Source organism: Lycium barbarum, chromosome 7, assembly GCF_019175385.1.
Source record: "Lycium barbarum isolate Lr01 chromosome 7, ASM1917538v2, whole genome shotgun sequence".
NCBI lineage: Eukaryota > Viridiplantae > Streptophyta > Magnoliopsida > Solanales > Solanaceae > Lycium > Lycium barbarum.
Genome location: NC_083343.1, coordinates 116,231,180 through 116,252,685, shown reverse-complemented (window position 1 = coordinate 116,252,685; position 21,506 = coordinate 116,231,180). Strand labels below are relative to the sequence as shown.

At 32.3% G+C, this 21,506-nt stretch overlaps 1 protein-coding gene across 1 annotated transcript; it reads left to right on the top strand.

Annotated features, from left to right (window-relative positions):
- The first annotated feature begins 16,680 nt into the window (after window positions 1-16,680).
- On the top strand, window positions 16,681-17,584 carry LOC132603929 (21 kDa seed protein-like). The gene has a single exon (XM_060317235.1). The coding sequence runs from the start codon at window positions 16,750-16,752 to the stop codon at window positions 17,395-17,397; it is 648 nt and encodes a 215-aa protein (XP_060173218.1). The 5' UTR covers window positions 16,681-16,749; the 3' UTR covers window positions 17,398-17,584.
- The last annotated feature ends 3,922 nt before the right edge of the window (window positions 17,585-21,506 follow it).

Below are 21,506 nucleotides of genomic sequence, written 5' to 3'. Positions count from 1 at the left end.
TCTAGATATGTAAATAATTTATATGCAAAGAACTTTCAGTATAGGTACATCGTGAACTTTTATCTAGCTTCTGATGTAATTTTCTATTTTTAGTTTAAGGTAATTGCTTCCATGATACCTGCAACAAAACAACACATACATAAACTCAAATTATATATGGTGGAAACTTAAGTGAATAAATCTAGACTTCCCTGTTAAAAGATAAGTCTGCCTTATCAATGAAAATGGCAACATATACTGATCTTCATGCTGTAGAATTTGATCTATGCAAAAGAGAATTTCAGAATTGAAAATTCAATTGAATGAAACAGAAAAATATATAAAGAAAAATTGAAGTAATAACACAATACATACCTTCCAAAATTATTTCTGCGTAACTTTTAACATATTTACATATCTTGTATCTCGACTCTATTCCTTATTTTATTTAGTACATGAAAACAAAAACAGTGGAACTATAAGCAATAAAGGTGATTGGGAAGTTTGGGAAATGGGAAGTTAGGGATACGTGGGTGAGGGGGTTGGTTTGGGTTAATTTCTTTTGGTCTTTTCTTTCTTATCCTTTTGTTTTTTTGTTTGATTTTTTAAAATAGCAGATGTTCTGTCCTTTCAACATATTTTCACCCTAAAAGTATGTAAAGATGTGAATTGTGATGACCCGAAGGTACTTTTTATATTTTTTTTATATGTCAATTCAAAGGAATAAATAAATAAATTAACATAACAACTTGTAATAATCCTAGGCCACACTCCCTTCTATTTAAAGAATAAAATATAGTTGTTTTTATTGAAATGTGAATGGCTATTCAGCTGAAAACCTCCAAAAAAGAGAGTCCAACGTGCCTTGGATCATGCACGATTACCAGTTACCACAATTCAATTTAAAATTATTCCAGTGAAATTTAAATCAAATTCAAAATTGTAAAATTGAAAAGTTATATTAATTACGAGGGTAGTTAGCTCTGTCCAAATATATAACACTTGTCTTCTATTTGAGATGCCACTTGGATTTTTTTTCAATATTAGTTGTTAGAATTGGTTTTTTGTCCTAAAATTATACACGTAGTCAAGATCTACTTAAGCCACTTGTCACAATCCTATGACAAACTATTCTCTTTTTAATAACATATAGATCATTAATATATGTGCTGAGATTATTCCTATAAAATTGAAAAAAAAAATGACATGAAACCAACATAAACATAAAATTAGAACCAAAGCTAAGTAGCAAGAGTCTAGTATTAAAAAAAAAAATGTTAGTTTATAGAAGTAGCAAGAGTGTAGTATTAACAAAGTATTTTAGTCTATAGAAGATTTGGATTTATATCTATGTTTATATTTTCTAAATTGGTAGGAGAGCTGTTGTTCTAGTTTCTTCCTATTATATAGCATTTCTCTATCATTCAAGTTCAAAAATTTAATTTGTCAGCTCAAAGTATGTTTTATCACAAAGATAAGATTGATTAGAGCATAACAACACTTTTATTTCAAATCAAACTAACACCATCATTTTATTTTTCTTTCAATTCAATATATTTTATAGTTCAACTTAAATCTATCAACAAAATAGTATTATCTAGATATGTAAATAATTTATATGCAAAGAAGGTTCATTATAGATACATCATGGACTTTTATCTAGCTTCTGATGTAATTTTCTATTTTTTGTTTAAGGTAATTGCTTCCATGATACCTGCAACAAAACAACACAAACATAAAACTCAAATTATATATTGTGGCAGCTTAAGTGAATAAATCTAGACTTCCCTTTTAAAAGATAAGTCTGCCTTATCAATGAAAATGACAACATATACTGATCTTCATGCTATAGAATTTGATCTATGCAAAAGAGAATTTCAGAACTAAAAATTCAATTAAATGAAACAGAAAAAAGATATAAAGAAAAATTAAAGTAATAACATAATACATATCTTCCAAAATTATTTCTGCGTTACTTTTAACATGGTTTACATATCTTGTATCTCGACCCTATTCCTTATTTTAGTACATGAAAACAAAAACAATGGAACTATAAGCAGTAAAGCATATCATTCAAGTCCTTCCAATTATATAGCATTTCTATATCATTCAAGTTCAAAATTTTAATTTGTCAGCTCAAAGTATGTTTTATCACAAAGATAAGATTGATTAGAGCATAACAACACTTTTATTTCAAATCAAACTAACAACATCAACTTTGTTTTCTTTCAATTCAATATACTTTATAGTTCAACTTAAATCTATCAACAAAAATAGTATTATCTAGAACTATAAATAATTTATATGCAAAGAACGTTCAGTATAAGTACATCGTGAACTTTTATCTAACTTCTAATGTAATTTTCTATTTTTGATTTAAGGTAAATGCTTCCGTGATACCTGCAACAAAACAACACATACATAAAACTCAAATTATATATGGTGGCAACTTAAGTGAATAAATCTAGACTTCCCTGTTAAAAGATAAGTCTGCCTTATCAATGAAAATGGCAACATACATTGATCTTCATGCTGTAGAATTTGATCTATGCAAAAGAGAATTTCAGAATTGAAAATTCAATTGAATGAAACAGAAAAACATATAAAGAAAAATTAAAGTAATAACACAATGCATAAATTCCAAAATTATTTCTGCGTAAGGGATACGTGGGTGAGGGGGTTGGTTTAGGTAAATTTCTTTCGGTCTTTTTCTTCGTTATCCTTTTTTTATTTGTTTATTTTTTTAAAATAACAGATTTGCTATCTTTTCAACAAAACTTCACCATAAATGTATGTAAAGCTGTGAATTGTGATGACCTAAACATAAGTTTTATATTTTTTTATATGTCAATTCAAATGAATAAATAAATAAATTAACATAACCACTTGTAATAATTCTAGGCTACACTCCCTGTTATTTAAAGAATCAAATATAGTTGTTCTTATTGAAATGTGAATAGTTATTCACCTTAAAACCTCCAAAAAAGAGAGTCCAACGTGCCTTGGATTATGCAGAGTTACCAGTTACTACAATTCAATTTAAAAAAATTCCAGAAATTTAAATCAAATTCTAAATTTTAAAATTCAAAAGTTATATTAATTACAAAGATAGTTAGCTTTGTCCAAATATATAACAATTGCCTTCTATTTGAGATGCCACTTGGACTTTTTAAAATTAGTTAATAGAATTGGTTTTCTGTCCTAAAATTATACATGTGTCAAGATCTACTTAAGCCACTTGTCACAATCCTATGACAAACTATCCTCTTTTTAATAATACATAGATCATTAATATACGTGCTTATATTATTCCTACAAACAAAAAACTTTTTAGAATCGAAAAGAAAAGAAGTTACATGAAACCAACATAAACATAACCAATTAGAACCAAATCTAAGTGGCAAGAGTCTAGTATTAACAAACAAAAAAAAAAAAAATAGTTTATAGAAGTAGCAAGAGTAGTATTAACAAAGTATTTGAGTTTATAGAAGATTTAGGTTTATATCTATGTTTATATTTTTTTAAATTGGGAGGAGAGTTGCGGTTCTAGTTTCTTCCTATTATATAGCATTTCTATATTATTCACGTTCCAAAATTTAATTTGTCAGCTCAAAGTATGTTTTATCACAAAGATAAGATTGATTAGAGTATAAAAACACTTTTATTTCAAATAAAACTAACAACATCAACATTTTTTTTTCTTTCAATTCAATATATTTTATAGTTCAACTTAAATCTATCAACAAAAATAGTATTATCTAGATATGTAAATAATTTATATTCAAAGAACTTTCAGTATAGGTACATCGTGAACTTTTATCAAGCTTCTGATGTAATTTTCTGTTTTTGGTTTAAGGTATTTGCTTCCATGATACCTGCAACAAAACAACACATACATAAAACTCAAATTATATATGGTGGAAACTTAAGTGAATAAATCTAGACTTCCCTGTTAAAAGATAAGTCTGCCTCATCAATGAAAATAGCAACATATACTGATTTTCATGCTGTAGAATTTGATCTACGTAAAAGAGAATTTCATAATTGAAAATTCAATTGAATGAAACCGAAAATGATATAAAGAAAAATTGAAGTAATAACACAATACATACCTTCCAAAATTATTTCTGTGTAACTTTTAACATGGTTTACATATCTTGTATCTCGACTCTATTCCTTATTTTAGTACATGAAAACAGAAACAGTAGAACTATAAGCAATAAAGGTGATTGGGAAGTCAGGGAAATGGGAAGTTAGGGATACGTGGGTGAGGGGGTTGGTTTGGGTTAATTTCTTTTGGTCTTTTCTTCCTTATCCTTTTGTTTTTTTGTTTGATTTTTTAAAATAGCAGATGTGCTGTCCTTTCAACATATTTTCACCCTAAAAGTATGTAAAGATGTGAATTGTGATGACCCAAAAGTACTTTTTTTTATTTTTTATATGTCAATTCAAATGAATAAATAAATAAATTAACATAACAACTTGTAATAATCCTAGGCCACACTCCCTTCTATTTAAAGAATAAAATATAGTTGTTCTTATTGAAATGTGAATGGTTATTCACCTGAAAACCTCCAAAAAAGAGAGTCCAACGTGCCTTGGATAATGCACGGTTACCAGTTACCACAATTCAATTTAAAATAATTCCAATGAAATTTAAATCAAATTCAAAATTTTAAAATTGAAAAGTTATATTAATTACAAGGGTTGTTAGCTCTGTGCAAATATATAACACTTGCCTTGTATTTGAGATGCCACTTGGATTTTTTTTAATATTAGTTATTAGAATTGGTTTTTTGTCCTAAAATTATACACGTGTTAAGATCTACTTAAGCCACTTGTCACAATCCTATGGTAAACTATCCACTTTTTAATAATATATAGATCATTAATATACGTGCTCAGATTATTCCTACAAACAAAAAACTTTTTAAAATCGAAAAGAAAAGAAGTTAAATGAAACCAACATAAACATAACCAATTAGAACCAAATCTAAGTAGCAAGAGTCTAGTATTAACAAAGTATTTTAGTTTATAGAAGTAGCAAGAGTAGTATTAACAAAGTATTTTAGTTTATAGAAGATTTGGGTTTATATCTATGTTTATATATTTAAAATTGGGAGGAGAGCTGCAGTTCTAGTTTCTTCCTATTATATAGCATTTCTATATCATTCAAGTTCAAAAATTTAATTTTTCAGTTGAAAGTATGTTTTATCCCAAAGATAAGATTGATTAGAGCATAACAACATTTTTATTTCAAATCAAACTAACAACATCAACTTTTTTTTCTTTCAATTCAATATATTTTATAGTTCAACTTAAATCTATCAACAAAAATAGTATTATCTAGATATGTAAATAATTTATATGCAAAGAACTTTCAGTATAGATACATCGTGAACTTTTATCTAGCTTCTGATGTAATTTTCTATTTTTTTGTTTAAGGTAATTGCTTCCATGATACCTGCAACAAAACAACACATACATAAAACTCAAATTATATATGGTGGCAACTTAAGTGAATAAATCTAGACTTACCTGTTAAAAGATAAGTCTGCCTTATCAATGAAAATGGCAACATACATTGATCTTCATGCTGTAGAATTTGATCTATGCAAAAGAGAATTTCAGAACTAAAAATTCAATTGAATGAAACAGAAAAAGATATAAAGAAAAATTAAAGTAATAACACAATATATACCTTCCAAAATTATTTATGCGTAACTTTTAACATGGTCTACATATTATGTATCTCGACCCTATTCCTTATTTTAGTACATGAAAACAAAAACAGTGAAACTATAAGCGATAAAGGTGATTGGGAAGTTAGGGAAATGAGAAGTTAGGTACACATGGGTGAGGTTGTTGGTTTGGGTTAATTCCTTTTGGTCTTTTTCTTCGTTATCTTTTTTTTTTTTTTTGGTTTTGTTTTTTAAAATAACAGATGTGCAATCCTTTCAGCAAAATTTCATCTTAAATTTATGTAAAGCTGTGAATTGTGATGACCCAAACGTAAGTTTTTATAGTTTTTTATATGTCAATTCAAATGAATAAATAAATAAATTAGCATAATCCTAGGCCACACTCCCTTCTATTTAAAGAATAAAATATAGTTGTCATTATTGAAATGTGAATGAATGGTTATTCACCTGAAAACCTCCAAAAAAGAAAGTACAACGTGCCTTGGATTATGCACGGTTACCAGTTACCACAATTCAATTTAAAATTATTCCAGTGAAATTTAAATCAAATACAAAATTTTAAAATTCAAAAGTTATATTAATTACAAAGGTAGTTAGCTTTGTCCAAATATATCACACTTGCCTTCTAGTTGAGATGCCACTTGGATTTTTTAAAAATTAGATATTAGAGTAGGTTTTTTTCCTAAAATTATACATGTGTCAAGATCTACTTAAGCCACTTGTCACAATCCTGTGGCAAACTATCCTCTTTTTACTAATATAAATATAAATGGTTTGATAACTCAATAGGATTGGTGAACCAACCACAACCTTGAAATATTCATCTCTATATGTTAAATCATAAGCTTTGCACTCTAGTTCTTGACCATTTGTTAGTATAAGTTATTCAATTTTACATTTTTATCGCCGTTAATAATCACAATCACTTCTCAGAGAAAAATACTCGATTAGTGTAATTAGTAGGTGTTTAAGTCTGATAACCATTGATTATAAGTCTTTGTAGGTCTGATAACAGCAATCGCGGTGCCTTGTGCGCAAATGCGCTGTCCAATTTTCCTCCAGGTCTTTATTCTTCCAATTATGTAGCACCAAGAATTATTTTTGCAAAACTTTCTTAAATGGGACAAACTATAAACAGTAGTTTCAAATGATCATATTTGTGAAAATCTTATGAGTGTTTTTGTACTGACTTGATCAACAAATTGGAGTCTACTCCAATTTTGCACAGGAACTATTAATTTTTTTTTTTTTTTTTTTACAACTCGTATTGGATTGGCAGAATTGGTACAATCTATGAAAGAGGTCGATAAGTCTTCATGCTCCTCAAGAAAAACGAAATTGAAAAAAGTTTTCTACCAGTGTATGTTGAGAAGCCATGGCCCTCCCTGCTCAAATTCTCGATATTTTCCAGCAACTTGCTGAAATTAACATTGAAATACAAAATGTGAAAAATTATCTCGAAATATTTGAATAATGTTAAATGGTTTCTAGAGGCATCTTTTCACCGTGAACCCCACCGCTATTGATGACCGAGTGGAAGCTTTTGATGTCATTTTCTGACCCGTAACATCTGTTCTTCCTAATTTTCTTTAACATCTTCGAAAAATTGTGCAATTGAATAGAGTTGCAATCATAGACACCCTGTTATTTGGATACTTGTGCAATCATAGACACCCTATTATTTGGAATTTGTGGACGTTAATGAATTGGCGATAAATCATGTAGGGCTGCAAGGTTAATCTTTTTTGGTCTATTACAGATCCCACAACCTCTTTTGATATTTTTGGCCCAAAAACGTGCCATTTAGGCGCCATCCACATCCCTATGAAAAAACTTGTATCCGTGCTACCACCAAATATGTTACTCACTCCCTTTTTTTGGATGCCAGTGGATTCTTAATCTGATGGTTCATTGAGACCAAGAGATGTTTTTTGTTCAAGTGGTAAATTAATATTCATTTTCATTTACCATATGTTCTCTTCGTTTATCGTTTAAGAAATACTCATATCATTTCAAATTAGGCGTAACATTTTACTTTGATACAATTTTATGGTTGTAGTGGTAAATATTGTCATATCAGCTAGGAAGTTGTTTGTTTGTTTGTTTTTTTTTTTTTTTTTTTTTTGTGATAGAGGTGATTACGATCTGTGTACTATTTTGTAGCGAAAGATATATATGTTTGTCTTTACGCATTTATTTCATGCCACGATTCCGAGCCCTGTAATAAATTTGGAACTGATGATCAAAGACGCTAACATATAAAATTAGGAAAAAAACAATAATGTCATAAAAATGGAAAAGGTTCAAAAATACCTCTGATCTATTTGAAATAAGTCAATTTTGTTCTCCATTACGTTTTGAGCTCAAAAAATGCCCTCGCAGTTACTGTTTTGGTTCAAAAATGCCCTTCAACTAATAAAATAGCTCAAAAATACCCTTCTTACTAACGGATACTCAAACCAAGGGCAAATGAGCCAATTTTGCCCTTGCACTATTCGAAATGAGGCAGTTTTACCTTCCATTTAAAGTTCAGGAGAAGTGCTCTTAATTATAAAGACTTGAGCACAAACTTGTATCGAAGATTAGTATAAGATCACTTTGACTATTCTATATTATAATTCTTATACAATGCAAAATTATGTTTTATATAAATTTGAATTACCAATATTAATTTTTCAACTAAATATTTACTCGATTGTTTCCTTTCAAAATTATTATACCGACCCTCAACTAATATTTACTCGATTGTTTCCTTTAGAAATTATTATACCGACCCTCAACTAATATTTACTCGATTGTTTCCTTTAGAAATTATTATACCGACCCTCAACTGAAACTTGGGATGAGTTAAAGTAACAATAAGCAGTATAACGTTCTAAGGTATAATTGACACTACTAAAACATAGTCAAAAACCAACGGCCAAAACTAACGGCCCCCATCAGTTTTAAAATCGACGCAACACGGTCCGTCGGTTTACATTACGTCGCTTTTCGAAAATCGACGGACAACGTCAGTTTCCTATTTTATTTATTTATTTATTTATTTATTTTCCTTCAATATTTTATATTTAAAAAGAAATAATATAAATTTTATTAAAAATTGACGGATTGCGTCGATTATATATTTAATTTATATATTTTTTTTAAGAAAAACGACGCAGTCCTTCGGTTTTCCGGAAATTATACAGAAATAATTTTCAGAAACCCGACGGACTGCATTGGTTTGTCCGTCGATTTTCTGGAAAAAAAACCAGCAGTAAATTGCTGCATTTTCTGCAGCCACACCAGCACAAAACCAGCTCAAATCCAACACTAAAATCCTTCCAAATCAATTATAAAAGAGCTACAACACATAAAATCACCATAAGTAACAATCAAACACTATCTAAACACATCAAATACGATCTAAAAAGACCATCAAAGTTCAAAATAATCAAATGATTCCACCAAGAGTACCATTAACTAGTTCTACATAGTTTTAACATAAGTCCATAAAGCATAAAACATAAGTCCATTATGAAGTCCAAACTAAGGCATCTCTTCATCCGTTGTTCGGACTACGAATTCACCGTCCTCATCATCTTCTGGTTTAGAGGTCGGGGGAGAAGGGGGCACACCAAATCGTCCACATGCAATTTGGCTTTTAACTTGTGCCTGGAGCGATTCGAGGTTCACTTTCATTGCCCTACTTTCCGCAACTCTTTGTGCCTCGGTCCGAGCTAATTTCTAATTAAGTTGTTCTATTTGTTGTGCCATAGTTGTGACATGAACACCATTAACTAGGGGTGGGCGTTCGGTTTTTCGGTTTGGTTTTATGAAACTTCAGTTTGGCTATCTCGGGTTCAATTTTTTGAAAGTGGACACCGAACACCGAACCCAACTAGTTCGGTTCGGTTCTTTCAGTTTCGATTTTTTAAAGTTCGGTTCGGTTCGGTTTCGGTTTTTTCAATTCGGTTTTTTTTATATGATATTAGAAGCGATTCCCTTGACACTAATTCATATTCTCAAAAGCAATAAAACATAAAACTGATAAATTGAAATCAAAATCAAACAAATAGGATATACAAGAATAGAAAAATATAACCATGATATAGGATTACAAGGTGTTATATACATACCGTAAGAATAATTAAGAAAACACATAAAGGACATACATTAATCCTAAAGACACATCCTAGTTGCCTTCCTTAACGTATTTGATTTTCTCAACTGAAGTAGAAAATTAGGGATCCAAATGCAAAAGAGGGCTTGTTACAATTGGTTTTTTTGGCTTTAAACTTAATGGGCCTGGACTATTTTAATATTTTTGGGTAATGTATTAAATTTCGGTGTGTGTTCGATTTTTCGGTTCGGTTTTATCAAACTTCGGTTCGGATATTTCGGTTTCGATTTTTTGAAGGTGGACACCAAACACCGAACCAAACTAGTTCGGTTCGGTTCGGTTTGGTTCGATTTTCGATATTTATGCCCAGCCCTACCATTAACTCCCTCAGCCTGTCGATAAGACCCTTTACCTCGCAATCCTGACTTAATGAGACTTAAGTTGTTCCTTAGGCCTTGAGCATACGCTCTACTCTTTTGTACTCGGCCTTGAGCATACGCTCTACTCTTTTGTACTCCCCCAACTACTCTACACCAAAATCCTGTCTCTAATACCGGTGGAGGACAACTCGGCTAGCCTTCAGGCTAAGTTTGGTTGTACTGCTCCATTTGTTGCCTAAATTGATTATGTATATTTAAAAATGAAAGTTAGTAAATAACGAATATATCATATTTAGACATATATAATTACTTAAATAGTAAAATTATCACTTACATAAGAATTCTCAGCCCTGTTCTCGGCCCATTTGATCAGATCTGATTCTGACTTCTTCTTTTCTGTGTGGGTCCTTAGGAATAGCTCATCCTGAGTTGAAATTTGTCCCGTCGCCTTATTCTACAAACAAAAAAAAAGTTAAAGATATAATTAATTACTTAATAATGACATAATCAAGATGGTGGCCCTAGCTCTAATGGCTCGAAGACTAAGACCATACTCCCGGTGATGACCTGATCTGTGCGGTGGTGACGTTCCCTTCATAGGTCACCCAGCACGAACCCAGGAGCCTTGCGGGGGCAAGCTCAAAACTAGCTGGAAGTTCTGTGCCAGGTCATAGAAACCGCTGAAGAGTAACTCGCCGGTTCGGCAACAAATTTGAAAGGGAATTGAAGAACGACTGGAACACCACTCGCCTGGAAATATTCTATCTTTGAAAGTGTGTTCCTGAGCTTCGATACTCCTTATCGTTAGTTATCTTGCTTTCTCTCCTATACAGAGACTGGTCTTGAGGTCGAGATTGCATCATCACCCGGAGGGACAGATAAACATATAAGCTGTGACCTTTCTTGGCAAGGTGGTTTACAAGGCCACAATTTAAGATCTTACCGGCTCGTACCCCGACACTTGCATCCTCGAGATTTCACACCCTAATACCGGGGGAGGGGGGAGGGCAAGTGTTCAATGAGGTCTCCCAGAGGACGATTCCAAATAGACTGGGACTGTTAGCAATCGCTGCACTTGCCTGGTCCCCGTTTTGCTGTCATTTGTTTAAAAACCTCGGGAGGATATTATGTACCAATAGGACGATTCGTCCCTCATAATCGCAGAAATGAAATAAAAATCTCCACTTATTTTCGATTATTATTAACAAGGCCTTCCTTGCTTAAATTTATGAAAAGGTTCGGGGAAAAATCAGACTCGGAAGCCATATGGCTCTGCAAATTTCTTCTACTACATAACATGGCTATAGAGCCTCTGAGTGTGAAAGTTCCATGAACCTTTGTGCCATTAAATGGGGTTGAGACATCCTCCCCATCAGTACTGAAAATTGAAGGCCCTCCTTCATTCTGAATTGGATGATGAGATCCCTAATATCTCGAGAGTGTTTCCGGAAGTGACATCCCCGAATTGGGTTAGGAATGATGACCTCAAACACAAAACGCAAAAATATAGGCGTACACCAGTCATCATGCCTCAACTTAAACAAAACACACTCGAGTATTACTATAGTTTCGATAGACGGGCGTAGTGGTCACGCCTCAACGGTTAAGTGCAAAATAAAAAGCCAACAGGTCATTTTACGATCACAATTGTTGCAAAAACAAAGCTTATATAAAATCATAGAAGTTAAGACTGAAAAGAGCAAACTTGTGATCGTCATTAAACGGGGAGCAAAAAAAGCTTATATACAAAAATGCTTAAGGGCACGCAGGCCTAAAAAATTCCAAAAGAATGAAGCACGAGAGTTCAAAACTAAAAATTAAAAAAGGGACACAGGCCCTAAAGTATCCACTAAGAAACAACGTGAAGTATCCACTAAGAAACAACCTAAAAATCCGCAACAACGACAGGTAGTTATCTTCCAAAGGGATGCCAGATAAAGCCTCCGAACCAACGTCTAGTGGCTCAAGACTTACAAAGCTAAGGCACTCCATCATGAAAATTATTCATATCCGCCACAGCTGCGCCCAAATCCACCTTTGTATCTATCAGAGGGGAAGAAAGCTGCGCCTAAATCCACCTCCGCATCTATCAGAGTCGAAGAAACATCAATCCTTCCCTCCTCGATGCCTTGTAAAACATTGTGCCGGGTCTAGAGGACGGCATGATTCAGAAGCAGGGAGGCTCTCTGTCGGTCGGCCTTTCGATTTTGAGCGGATACTCACGAGCGTTGTTCCATTGCTCTGATAGAGGGCTGCGAATGGGATCGTGAAGGCAGTCGGTACATATCATCACAAACCATTTGGACCATGCCCGGTCGTGCCTCAGCACTAGTAATGAGGCCTCGAAAACTGTCGAAGTGACCCCTATCTGCTCTCGTATGCTTGCAAGATAAGGTCAAAAGATTTAAATGAAGATGTGGACGATGAAAACATTGCGAAAGATGAGGTTTAGAAGGTAACAATGCTAGGCTTGCACAAAGGTGATGAGTGAGAATAAATATGGGAAATGTGGGTGTGATCACCAGCTTAAATAACCAGTGAAAGTAATCATTAGCCTCGGGGAACGAAGTGGCGTTCCGAGTCAGTCAAGCGTCAATCGGCATCTCTAAAAGAGTGCCATCGAATAAGTCACTGGATGCATTAAATGCCAACCTGACGAAACATCTGATCAAGGGAAAAGATGTAATGCCTCGATTCCCATGAAAATTTTGAGGAAAGAGCGAACTGTTCCACTTCCCAGGCTCATGAAATGAAGGGCCCAAAAAGTGGGGGACTATCTATATTGGGTAAAAGATGACACCAGGTGAGTTGGCATATCCAGAGACCACAACGACTCGGGCACATATTATAGCTGTCTCCCTTTTTTTTTTTTTTGAAATCCCGTCTCATCCACCCACTCCAGTCAGAGCGCCATAATGCACGTGGGCATGATGACATCCGCATAGTCTTGTCATCATGACTTGTAGGGTAGGATAGCCTAGTGTGGGTCTTTATATACAAAAGGCTGAGGATAAAAGAGGGTCAGGCAAGACTTGGGACTTCCCCCACCACTTTGTAATACTGTCACTAGATTATTAATGGAGAGATTCATGGAAGATAGTCCGGGGGCATTCTTTAGGTCAATTTATGTTATTCTTATTCCTTATTCGTTGTGTTTATACTTGTCATTACTCCGAAATGGACTCACAGATAAGAGTTCTCGGGATCGGATACGACTCACTTGTCATCTAACCCTTAGAAGAAAAAAAAAAATCTCTAACTGATTTTTTGGTCAAACCCGATTTCACTAGAAAACGTTTTCTACCAGTGAATATCGAGAAGCCACGATCGTCCTGCTCTAATTCTCGACATTACCCAGCGACTTGCTGAAATTAACATTAGAATACAAAATATTTGAAATTATCTTCAATACTCAAATAATGTTAAATGGTTTCCTGACGCATCTTCACTCCATGAACCTGCCTGCTATTGAAGCCCGAATGGAGGGTTTGGATGTCGTGTTTTAAGCCGTAACATCCGTTCTTCCTATTTTTTCTTGTTATCTTTAAACAATTGTGCAATTGAATAGACTATGATTAAACTGAAAGGGATAGTTGTACAATTATAGAGTACTTAACAAGACTTTATTTCCAATTTATTAGCTATTTACTTTCTGACTAGTTTAACTATATATAAACATGTAAGTGAACAATTCTGAGATGTAGCAAAGCATTTCAGTCAAACTTCTCTATAATGACAGCGTTTGTTCGAAAATGTCGTAGCTACCATAGTGAGGTGTTGTTATATATGTATACTTTCATTTGATGTTTAGATCTCATTTAGCTGTTATAAATAAAAGAACGCAAAAACTTATTTTCTGTAAGTTTTATAACTAGTTGTACCGTACCGATAAATAATTAAAATCTAAGGACCATATGCATTTAAAATTAATTAAAAATTTAAATATTTCAAGTTTGACGTAAGAATTCTACAATTATAGGTTGTTAAGTAAATTCTAGTCTCTTAGTGGTAATATAACACTTGAATTAGATTTTTGTTCAAACTTTCAGCAAAAAGGAATTCAATAGCTTTTCCCTTGATGATTATCGTAAATATTTTCATATTTTATTTTTATACATAATATATTTCTTACAAAATTTATTGCACAATATTTGAGTATGACTGTTATAGAGATGTAATTAAAGAGTATACCACTATAATGAATGTCACTGTTGTTATAGGTATAATGTGGTTATAAAGAAGTTAAATATGACATGAAAAATCAGTTCCGAAGAAAATCAGGCCGTTATACTGAAATGCTATTATAACGAATGACAATTATAGAGAGATTTGACTGTACCATACAATTTAAAAGGAATCTTAGTAATAGTAGAGAGGAGTCTTAATAATTTTCAGATCCGTCTGATTTATCATCATTTTACGGTCCAAATGAAGAAGTACTCATACTTGCGCGGAATTTTATATTATTGGATTTATATAGGTTTACTGTTTTATGTGAAAACCTGGTTGTGCAAAATAATTGACCGTATCTGAGATTATTCATTGAAATTGCCATATAAATATCATTGTTAATATAGAAATTGCATGGTTTAGTTTATTGTATTTTTCTTGGTAAAATCTCTTGTTTTTGTAATGGATCTATATTTCTCAACGTCATCAAACCTGTTAACCACTAACTTGAGAGGAATTTAAACTTTAGAATATCGCATATTCGTAGAAGAAAAAACGCATTAATATAATGTTCTAGTATCATCATTTACTTTATTTTATTTAAGGAGACGCCGGCTTGATAGTTAAAATATATATATATAGCTTGATGTTGAGAAATTTTAGTCTTTTATTAATGACCGTGCATTTGGTTTGCCCAAATGTATCCGTGCTACCACCAAATATGTTACTCGGATGCCAGCGGATTCGATGTTAATCTGATGGTTCATTGAGACCAAGAGATGATTTATGTTCAAGTGAAAATTACGTAATATTCGTTTTCATTTAATATATGTTTCTTCGCAAACTAGGTGTGCCATTTACTTTGCTACACTTTTTATGGTTGTAGTGGTAAATAATTTGTCGTATCAGATCAAAAGAATTAGTCGTTTGTGATAGAAGTGATTATGATCTGTGTACTATTTTGCAGCGAAAGTTATATATTTGTCTTTGGGTGAATTTTCACCCTCCAATTTTGAATTAAAGATCAAACTCCTTCCTTAACTATGAACGATAATCATTCTCCTCCCTTTCTCTTATGCAATGTCTATTTTACTCTTGACATTTTTACTCCTTCATCTATGTAATATCTTTTATATATATATATATATATATATATATATATATATATATATATATATATATATATATATATATATATATTTTTTTTTTTTTTTTAAAAAAATAAACTATTTTATTACATAGGGAGTAGGGGAAGGGGAAATGGGAGAGGAGATTACACTATAGGGATTTGAACCCTCACCAACAAAGTGAAAGTTCAGGTAACCAACCAACTGAGCTACTAGATCCCTACTAAAATTTATTATTTTAAACTAGGTATGTATAGGTATTTTTTTTATTATTGAAATTCATGTTACAAGTAGAATAATCCTTTTATGAATTTATCACAAAATCTAACGTTATTTTTTATGCTTGATGTTTTAATATTGTATGGATTAAGTATATATTATGTATGTACATGCATGAGCCCGCACGCACACACATATTACCTATTATTTTATATATATATATATATATATATATATATATATATATATATATATATATATATATGTATACTTAAGTTTTACTTCTCTGTTATTCTCTGTTGTCAATATGCAAACGAGTTTTGGTTGTCATTATTGGAATATTTTAATTTATAATTTAAAATTCATTTATAATATAAATAGATAATCTTTTAGGAATTTGTATAGAACATACTTGTATTTTTATTAATTATCTTGTATTACCTGCATTGAAATATATTTATAAAGTTATCATTGCCTGTTATTTATATTTGTATAAATAGATATCAGAATTTTGATTATGATTAATAAAAAAAATCTTATTCTTCTCATTTATTTCATTATAGAATGACATTAAATTATAGAGTTAACTAGTATTTCTCACTTTTTTTTTCTATCTCGAAAATAATATTTAATTTCTTAAAAGAAAATTTGTTACATAGATTAAAGAGATAAAAAAAATCATGATTTTAAAAAAGAAAAAGAAAGACAAGTTGATAATGTAAGGGTAGAATAGGAATTTAAGAAAGTCAATTAGGATAAAGGGGGAAGAATGACTATTGTTCAAAATTGAGAGGGGAGTTTGATTTTTAAAGCAAAATTGGGAGCCATTTGTCTTTACGCATTTATTTCGTGCCACTATTTCAATTTAATAAATTTAGAACTTATAATCAAAGACGCTAACACATAAAATTAGGAAAAAGACAATAATGTCATCAAAACGCGTTGTACACATAGGAAGAGAAATCATGGCAAATCTTCTCTATAAATTCAAGGTTAGTAAGAAAGAATAAAGCATCCAAAACAATTTGAAGTTCGTATTTCAAACCCAATTAGAAACCAAAAAAGCAACGATGAAGATCATGTTGCTCTTGTTTTCCCTAGCATTCCTTTTTAGCTTAACAACTTCCACAAATGATGCTCCAAACCAGCTATCGAGTGTTGTCCGCGATACAGATGGTCGTCCCCTCAAGAGCAATACTAGGTACTCCATTCATGCAGCTTGTTGGGGAGAAGGCGGCGGAGGTCTACTGCTTTTTAATCTTGGAGATCAAGAACAAGATCGTTGTCCCACATCGGTGGTGCAAACCCTTACTGACACCTACAATGGTCTTGGAGCCTACATCAAGCCTAAAGATAGCAAACAAGACAAGATTCAGGAATCCTCCCCGGTAAACATCAAGTTCAATCCTCGTGGTTCTTTATGTGATGACTGGACTGTGTTGAAGGTCGACAGCTACCCTGAACCCGCGGATAAGTACACCATAAGCACAGGTGCAAAGTTGGGAAATCCCCTTGACCAGAACAGCTGGTTTCAGATTAAGTCTCTTGGTGGCTCGGCCTACAAGCTAGTCTTCTGTCCCCATGACGAGGAGAATTGCAAGGATGTTGGCCTCGTCGATCAACGTGGATATAGGCGTTTGGCTATTACAGAGGATGCCTGGCCCTTTGTGTTCATAAAGGAGGCCAGTAAATATGGAAAGGCCCTTTCCGACGAATAACCACTTCGCATATGCTTTATAAAAACTAAATAGTGCAAAATATGTAATGCAAGGCCTGAGTCCCCTGCATGTCGTGTTTTTCGGGATGTAAGAATAAATAATGTAACTCAGGCCTAATAAGTACGTGCCCTATGTATGCTTATTAATTCCCTGGAATACTAATATTGCACTATTAATTTTATTATTATATCTTTGCTGCTTATTTTTTACGCTTCGATCTCCATAAACGCTACAAAATAAAAAGGAAAAACATTTATATAACTTTAACGTCAATATATGTACTGCGATCGCACATGATCTTAACGAAATTTTCAGGCTTTCCGAGATCAGGAGTTGTAACAATGATGCATGTAGTTGCCTCCTCGACTTAGACGCACACAACAAGCTTTGTAAGGCCTATTATTCGAACTTAGTTCTCCAACTTTAATATGTAATGCAAGGCCTGAGTCCCCTGCATGTCGTGTTTTTCGGGATGTAAGAATAAATAATGTAACTCAGGCCTAATAAGTACGTGCCCTATGTATGCTTATTAATTCCCTGGAATACTAATATTGCACTATTAATTTTATTATTATATCTTTGCTGTTTATTTTTTACACTTCGATCTCCATAAACCCTACAAAATAAAAAGGAAAAACATTTATATAACTTTAACGTCAATATATGTACTGCAGTTGCACATGATCTTAACGAAATTTTCAGGCTTTCCGAGATCAGGAGTTGTAACAATGGTGCCTGTAGTTGCCTCCTCGACTTAGACGCACACAACAAGCTTAGTAAGGCCTATTATTTGAACTTAGTTCTCCAACTTTAACCCATTTCAAACCAACCCACCAACACACTATTTCGATCGAGATGTCTTGAAGTTGGGCTATCAATAATTCTTTAAAAGTCAACTGAACCAAACAGTATCAAATCGTTTTGAGTTTAACTAATATCCACCGACAGCGTAAAAAAATTTTTACACTAGGTAATTTGATCGGCAATAACCTGTTACCAATTTTTACCGTTCTAACTTTCAGTTTTTCTATTATTTTCTTGTTTTTTATTTTTTAAACCGTACTCCTTCCGTAATCCTCTTTCTCTTCTATTCGAACTCTTCTGTATTTGCGTCTATCCTATCCCCTCTCTCCCAATTTTTCATCTATTACTTCATATCTAACCCGTTAAAATATTCAAACTTAACCCTTCCAATTAAAAGTATGTTCTTATAATAGCGACAAATTAGAATCTGTAGTTAAATGTTGTAAGTTGACTATATTTAATTGTGACCTTAGTTTTTGTCACTATAATATAAATAATGAGTGACAAATAATTTATTGTCTCTAATCAACCTGCGACTTAGTGACAAAAAGTTTTGTCACAAAATATGCAACGTTTTAAATAGTGATGACTTCTAATTTGTTGTTGAATAAATTCCACTATTTGCGATGAAAAAAATTCATAGCTAAATAGAAATGATCTTTGGCTACGACTGTTTATGGCGTGACAAGTGACAAATACTTTTCCAAGTGCTCTTCATAGGAACCAGAAAGACGAAACCATAGAATAATGTGGTAACGACAGGGGCGGCTCAATAAAATTTGTGGCCTAAAGACAAATCTTAATTAGAGACCTTAAACTTAATTTTTAACAAAATTCATATATACTTTTATTTGAATTTAGTCTTCTAATTTTTTAGATAGAAAGTCATTAATTATTTTAATCAAATAATTAATTAAAATCAATGACAATATATTCAGTACACTTAATATATCTTTATTTGAGAAGTTTTTGATATTAGGTAAGACGTTATGAAATTTAATTTTAAAATATTGGTTCTATTAAGTTAACAATATACAAAATTGTACTATAAACAAATTGTGTAGATCAACTATTCGCTGATATTATACAAACAAATACTTTGATTCTATAATCTCAAAGGACTTACTCTCTGACTTATGAATAAATCAAATGTAACAAAGAAAAAATAATTGTTAAAAAAAATTGAAACTAGAAATTGAACTCATTTTAAACAGGATAAATGAATTGATGTATGAGGAGGAGTGAAAAAAAAAGAGAAGTAAATGCACTAATTAATAAAAGATAAAAAATTATTTTAATTTTCTCACTTACTCAAAAAATTTAAACCAAATGCAAAAAAAAAAAAAAAAAAAAAAACTTAAAATTTAAAACCTTCTAATAAAATAGATAAATATAAAATTTTGGGGCCTAAAGCTAAAGCTTTAGCGGCTTTATGTTTTGGCTGACCCTGGGTAACGACATCTACATTCTATGATAAGGCAAGTGTTAATGCAAACATAAAGCATAATGTGAAGCGAGGTTGTGATTCCACAAAGAGAAATTATTTGAAGATAACATGGACTTGCAAGCCTATACTTGGTTAAGGTGTTTAATGTTTTATGTATCTTTAATTAAATATTTACCACGAATGTGAAAATCGAAATATATCAGAAAACACTGATGAAAGAAATTAACCAACTATGATTTCAAATAATTATGATAAAGGCACTATAGTAGTCAATAATTGTACACACCGAAGCGTGATTTTAATCTTTTCAGCGTCGGTGGATTCTCAAGATGTCACGCCCCAAACCCGACCCTGAATATAACAAGCATCCGATGCTGTGGATAACACCGGAAGCACCTTATGAATCAAAATGCATCATGTTCCTTTTTAATAATCCTTCGTCAATTACTTCAACAAGTTATCCATAGCAAGTTAACTGATAATCACCATTATAAAATGACATCAGCAGAAGTGTAATATAAATTCATCATCAAGAAACATAGCAATACTCAATGAGTCAACAATGACTTCAACGACTATCCACCATAATAACGTCTATCTATGAAGCTTCTAAGATAATGAAATAAATGTCTAACTCATCGTGATGCAACCCGGAAACTAAAATACGTAAGATAAAGATACAATGGTGCCCTACGAACAATCATGTGGGCCCACCGAATAGTCTCAAAAGCAGCAAGTTCTCATAAGTCGCACGTGTCTAGTGAACCTGCTCTTATGTGTTACCTAACACACCATAAAAAACAATAATGGTATGCATGAGTACCCAATGCCGGAGTACTGGATACTCAGGGAATGTCTAAGGGGAAATAGTTAATAAAACCAAAGTAAGGTAGTAAAAGCAATAAAACAATATCAAAAGAACGGTTCAAACTCCAAAGAATAAGTAAGCAATAAACTAGGGAAATCACCAATAAGAGTCAACATACAAGAAGATATCAAATTTCACAACACATTTGAAACTTCAGTCATCCCATAACGGGCAAAACGTGTTCATTGGAAGAGTTTAATTCATTTAAGGTTCGATGTGGGCTTGACCCTATACGCGCATGACCTTTTTCAATTGTCATCTTTTAGTTCGAAAACAAGTTCAACAAAGAACAATCACCAACCTATGGTTTTAACTTACACAAACAATCAAGGAAGGATTCTCAAATACAAACATGCTTTCACAATATAAACGTACTTCAAAAGTAGACATACTTGAAAAGACGATTTTTTAAATATAGAAATACCTCAAATCCCACTCAAACGTAATTCCCAAGGTTTTACAATTACACTATAATGGTTTTAGATGAGAAAGATTAGAGCTTTAATCTAATTCTACCCATATACCCCCTTCATAAAAAAAAAAACTTGGGTTTTCATGTCTAGAACGTGTTCTTGAACACTTCATGAATCATTCATGGATTCTAATCCCATAGGATAACTTACACTAGTCTAAACCATTTCAATAAAAAAATTCAAGTATTATACCTTTTTGAAGGAATCGCATATGCCCCCAAGCGTCCCTTCTTCCTCTCTTTCTTGGGTTTCAAGAATCTAGGGTTTTCTGAAAATAAATTAGTGCTAATTCTTGTTTCGTTGATATAGTTTAATCATAAGATGATTAGAAACTCACCTTGTAAGGTTTGGAGAAGTTATATGGTCTTTTATCCTCAAAAAGTCGACCAAGAGTGAAGTGGGTTTGGAAATTTCAAGAAAATCATGTTCTTATACAAAACTTTCTGGTTGAGTATGCGACAATGTGTATGCGGTCGCATCTCCAGTTTGCGGCCGCATGCGGGCCACAGTATGAATG

Bases quoted from the DNA above. Each gene is read 5' to 3' on its own strand.
- LOC132603929 (XM_060317235.1), top strand. From the start codon at position 16,750: ATGAAGATCATGTTGCTCTTGTTTTCCCTAGCATTCCTTTTTAGCTTA.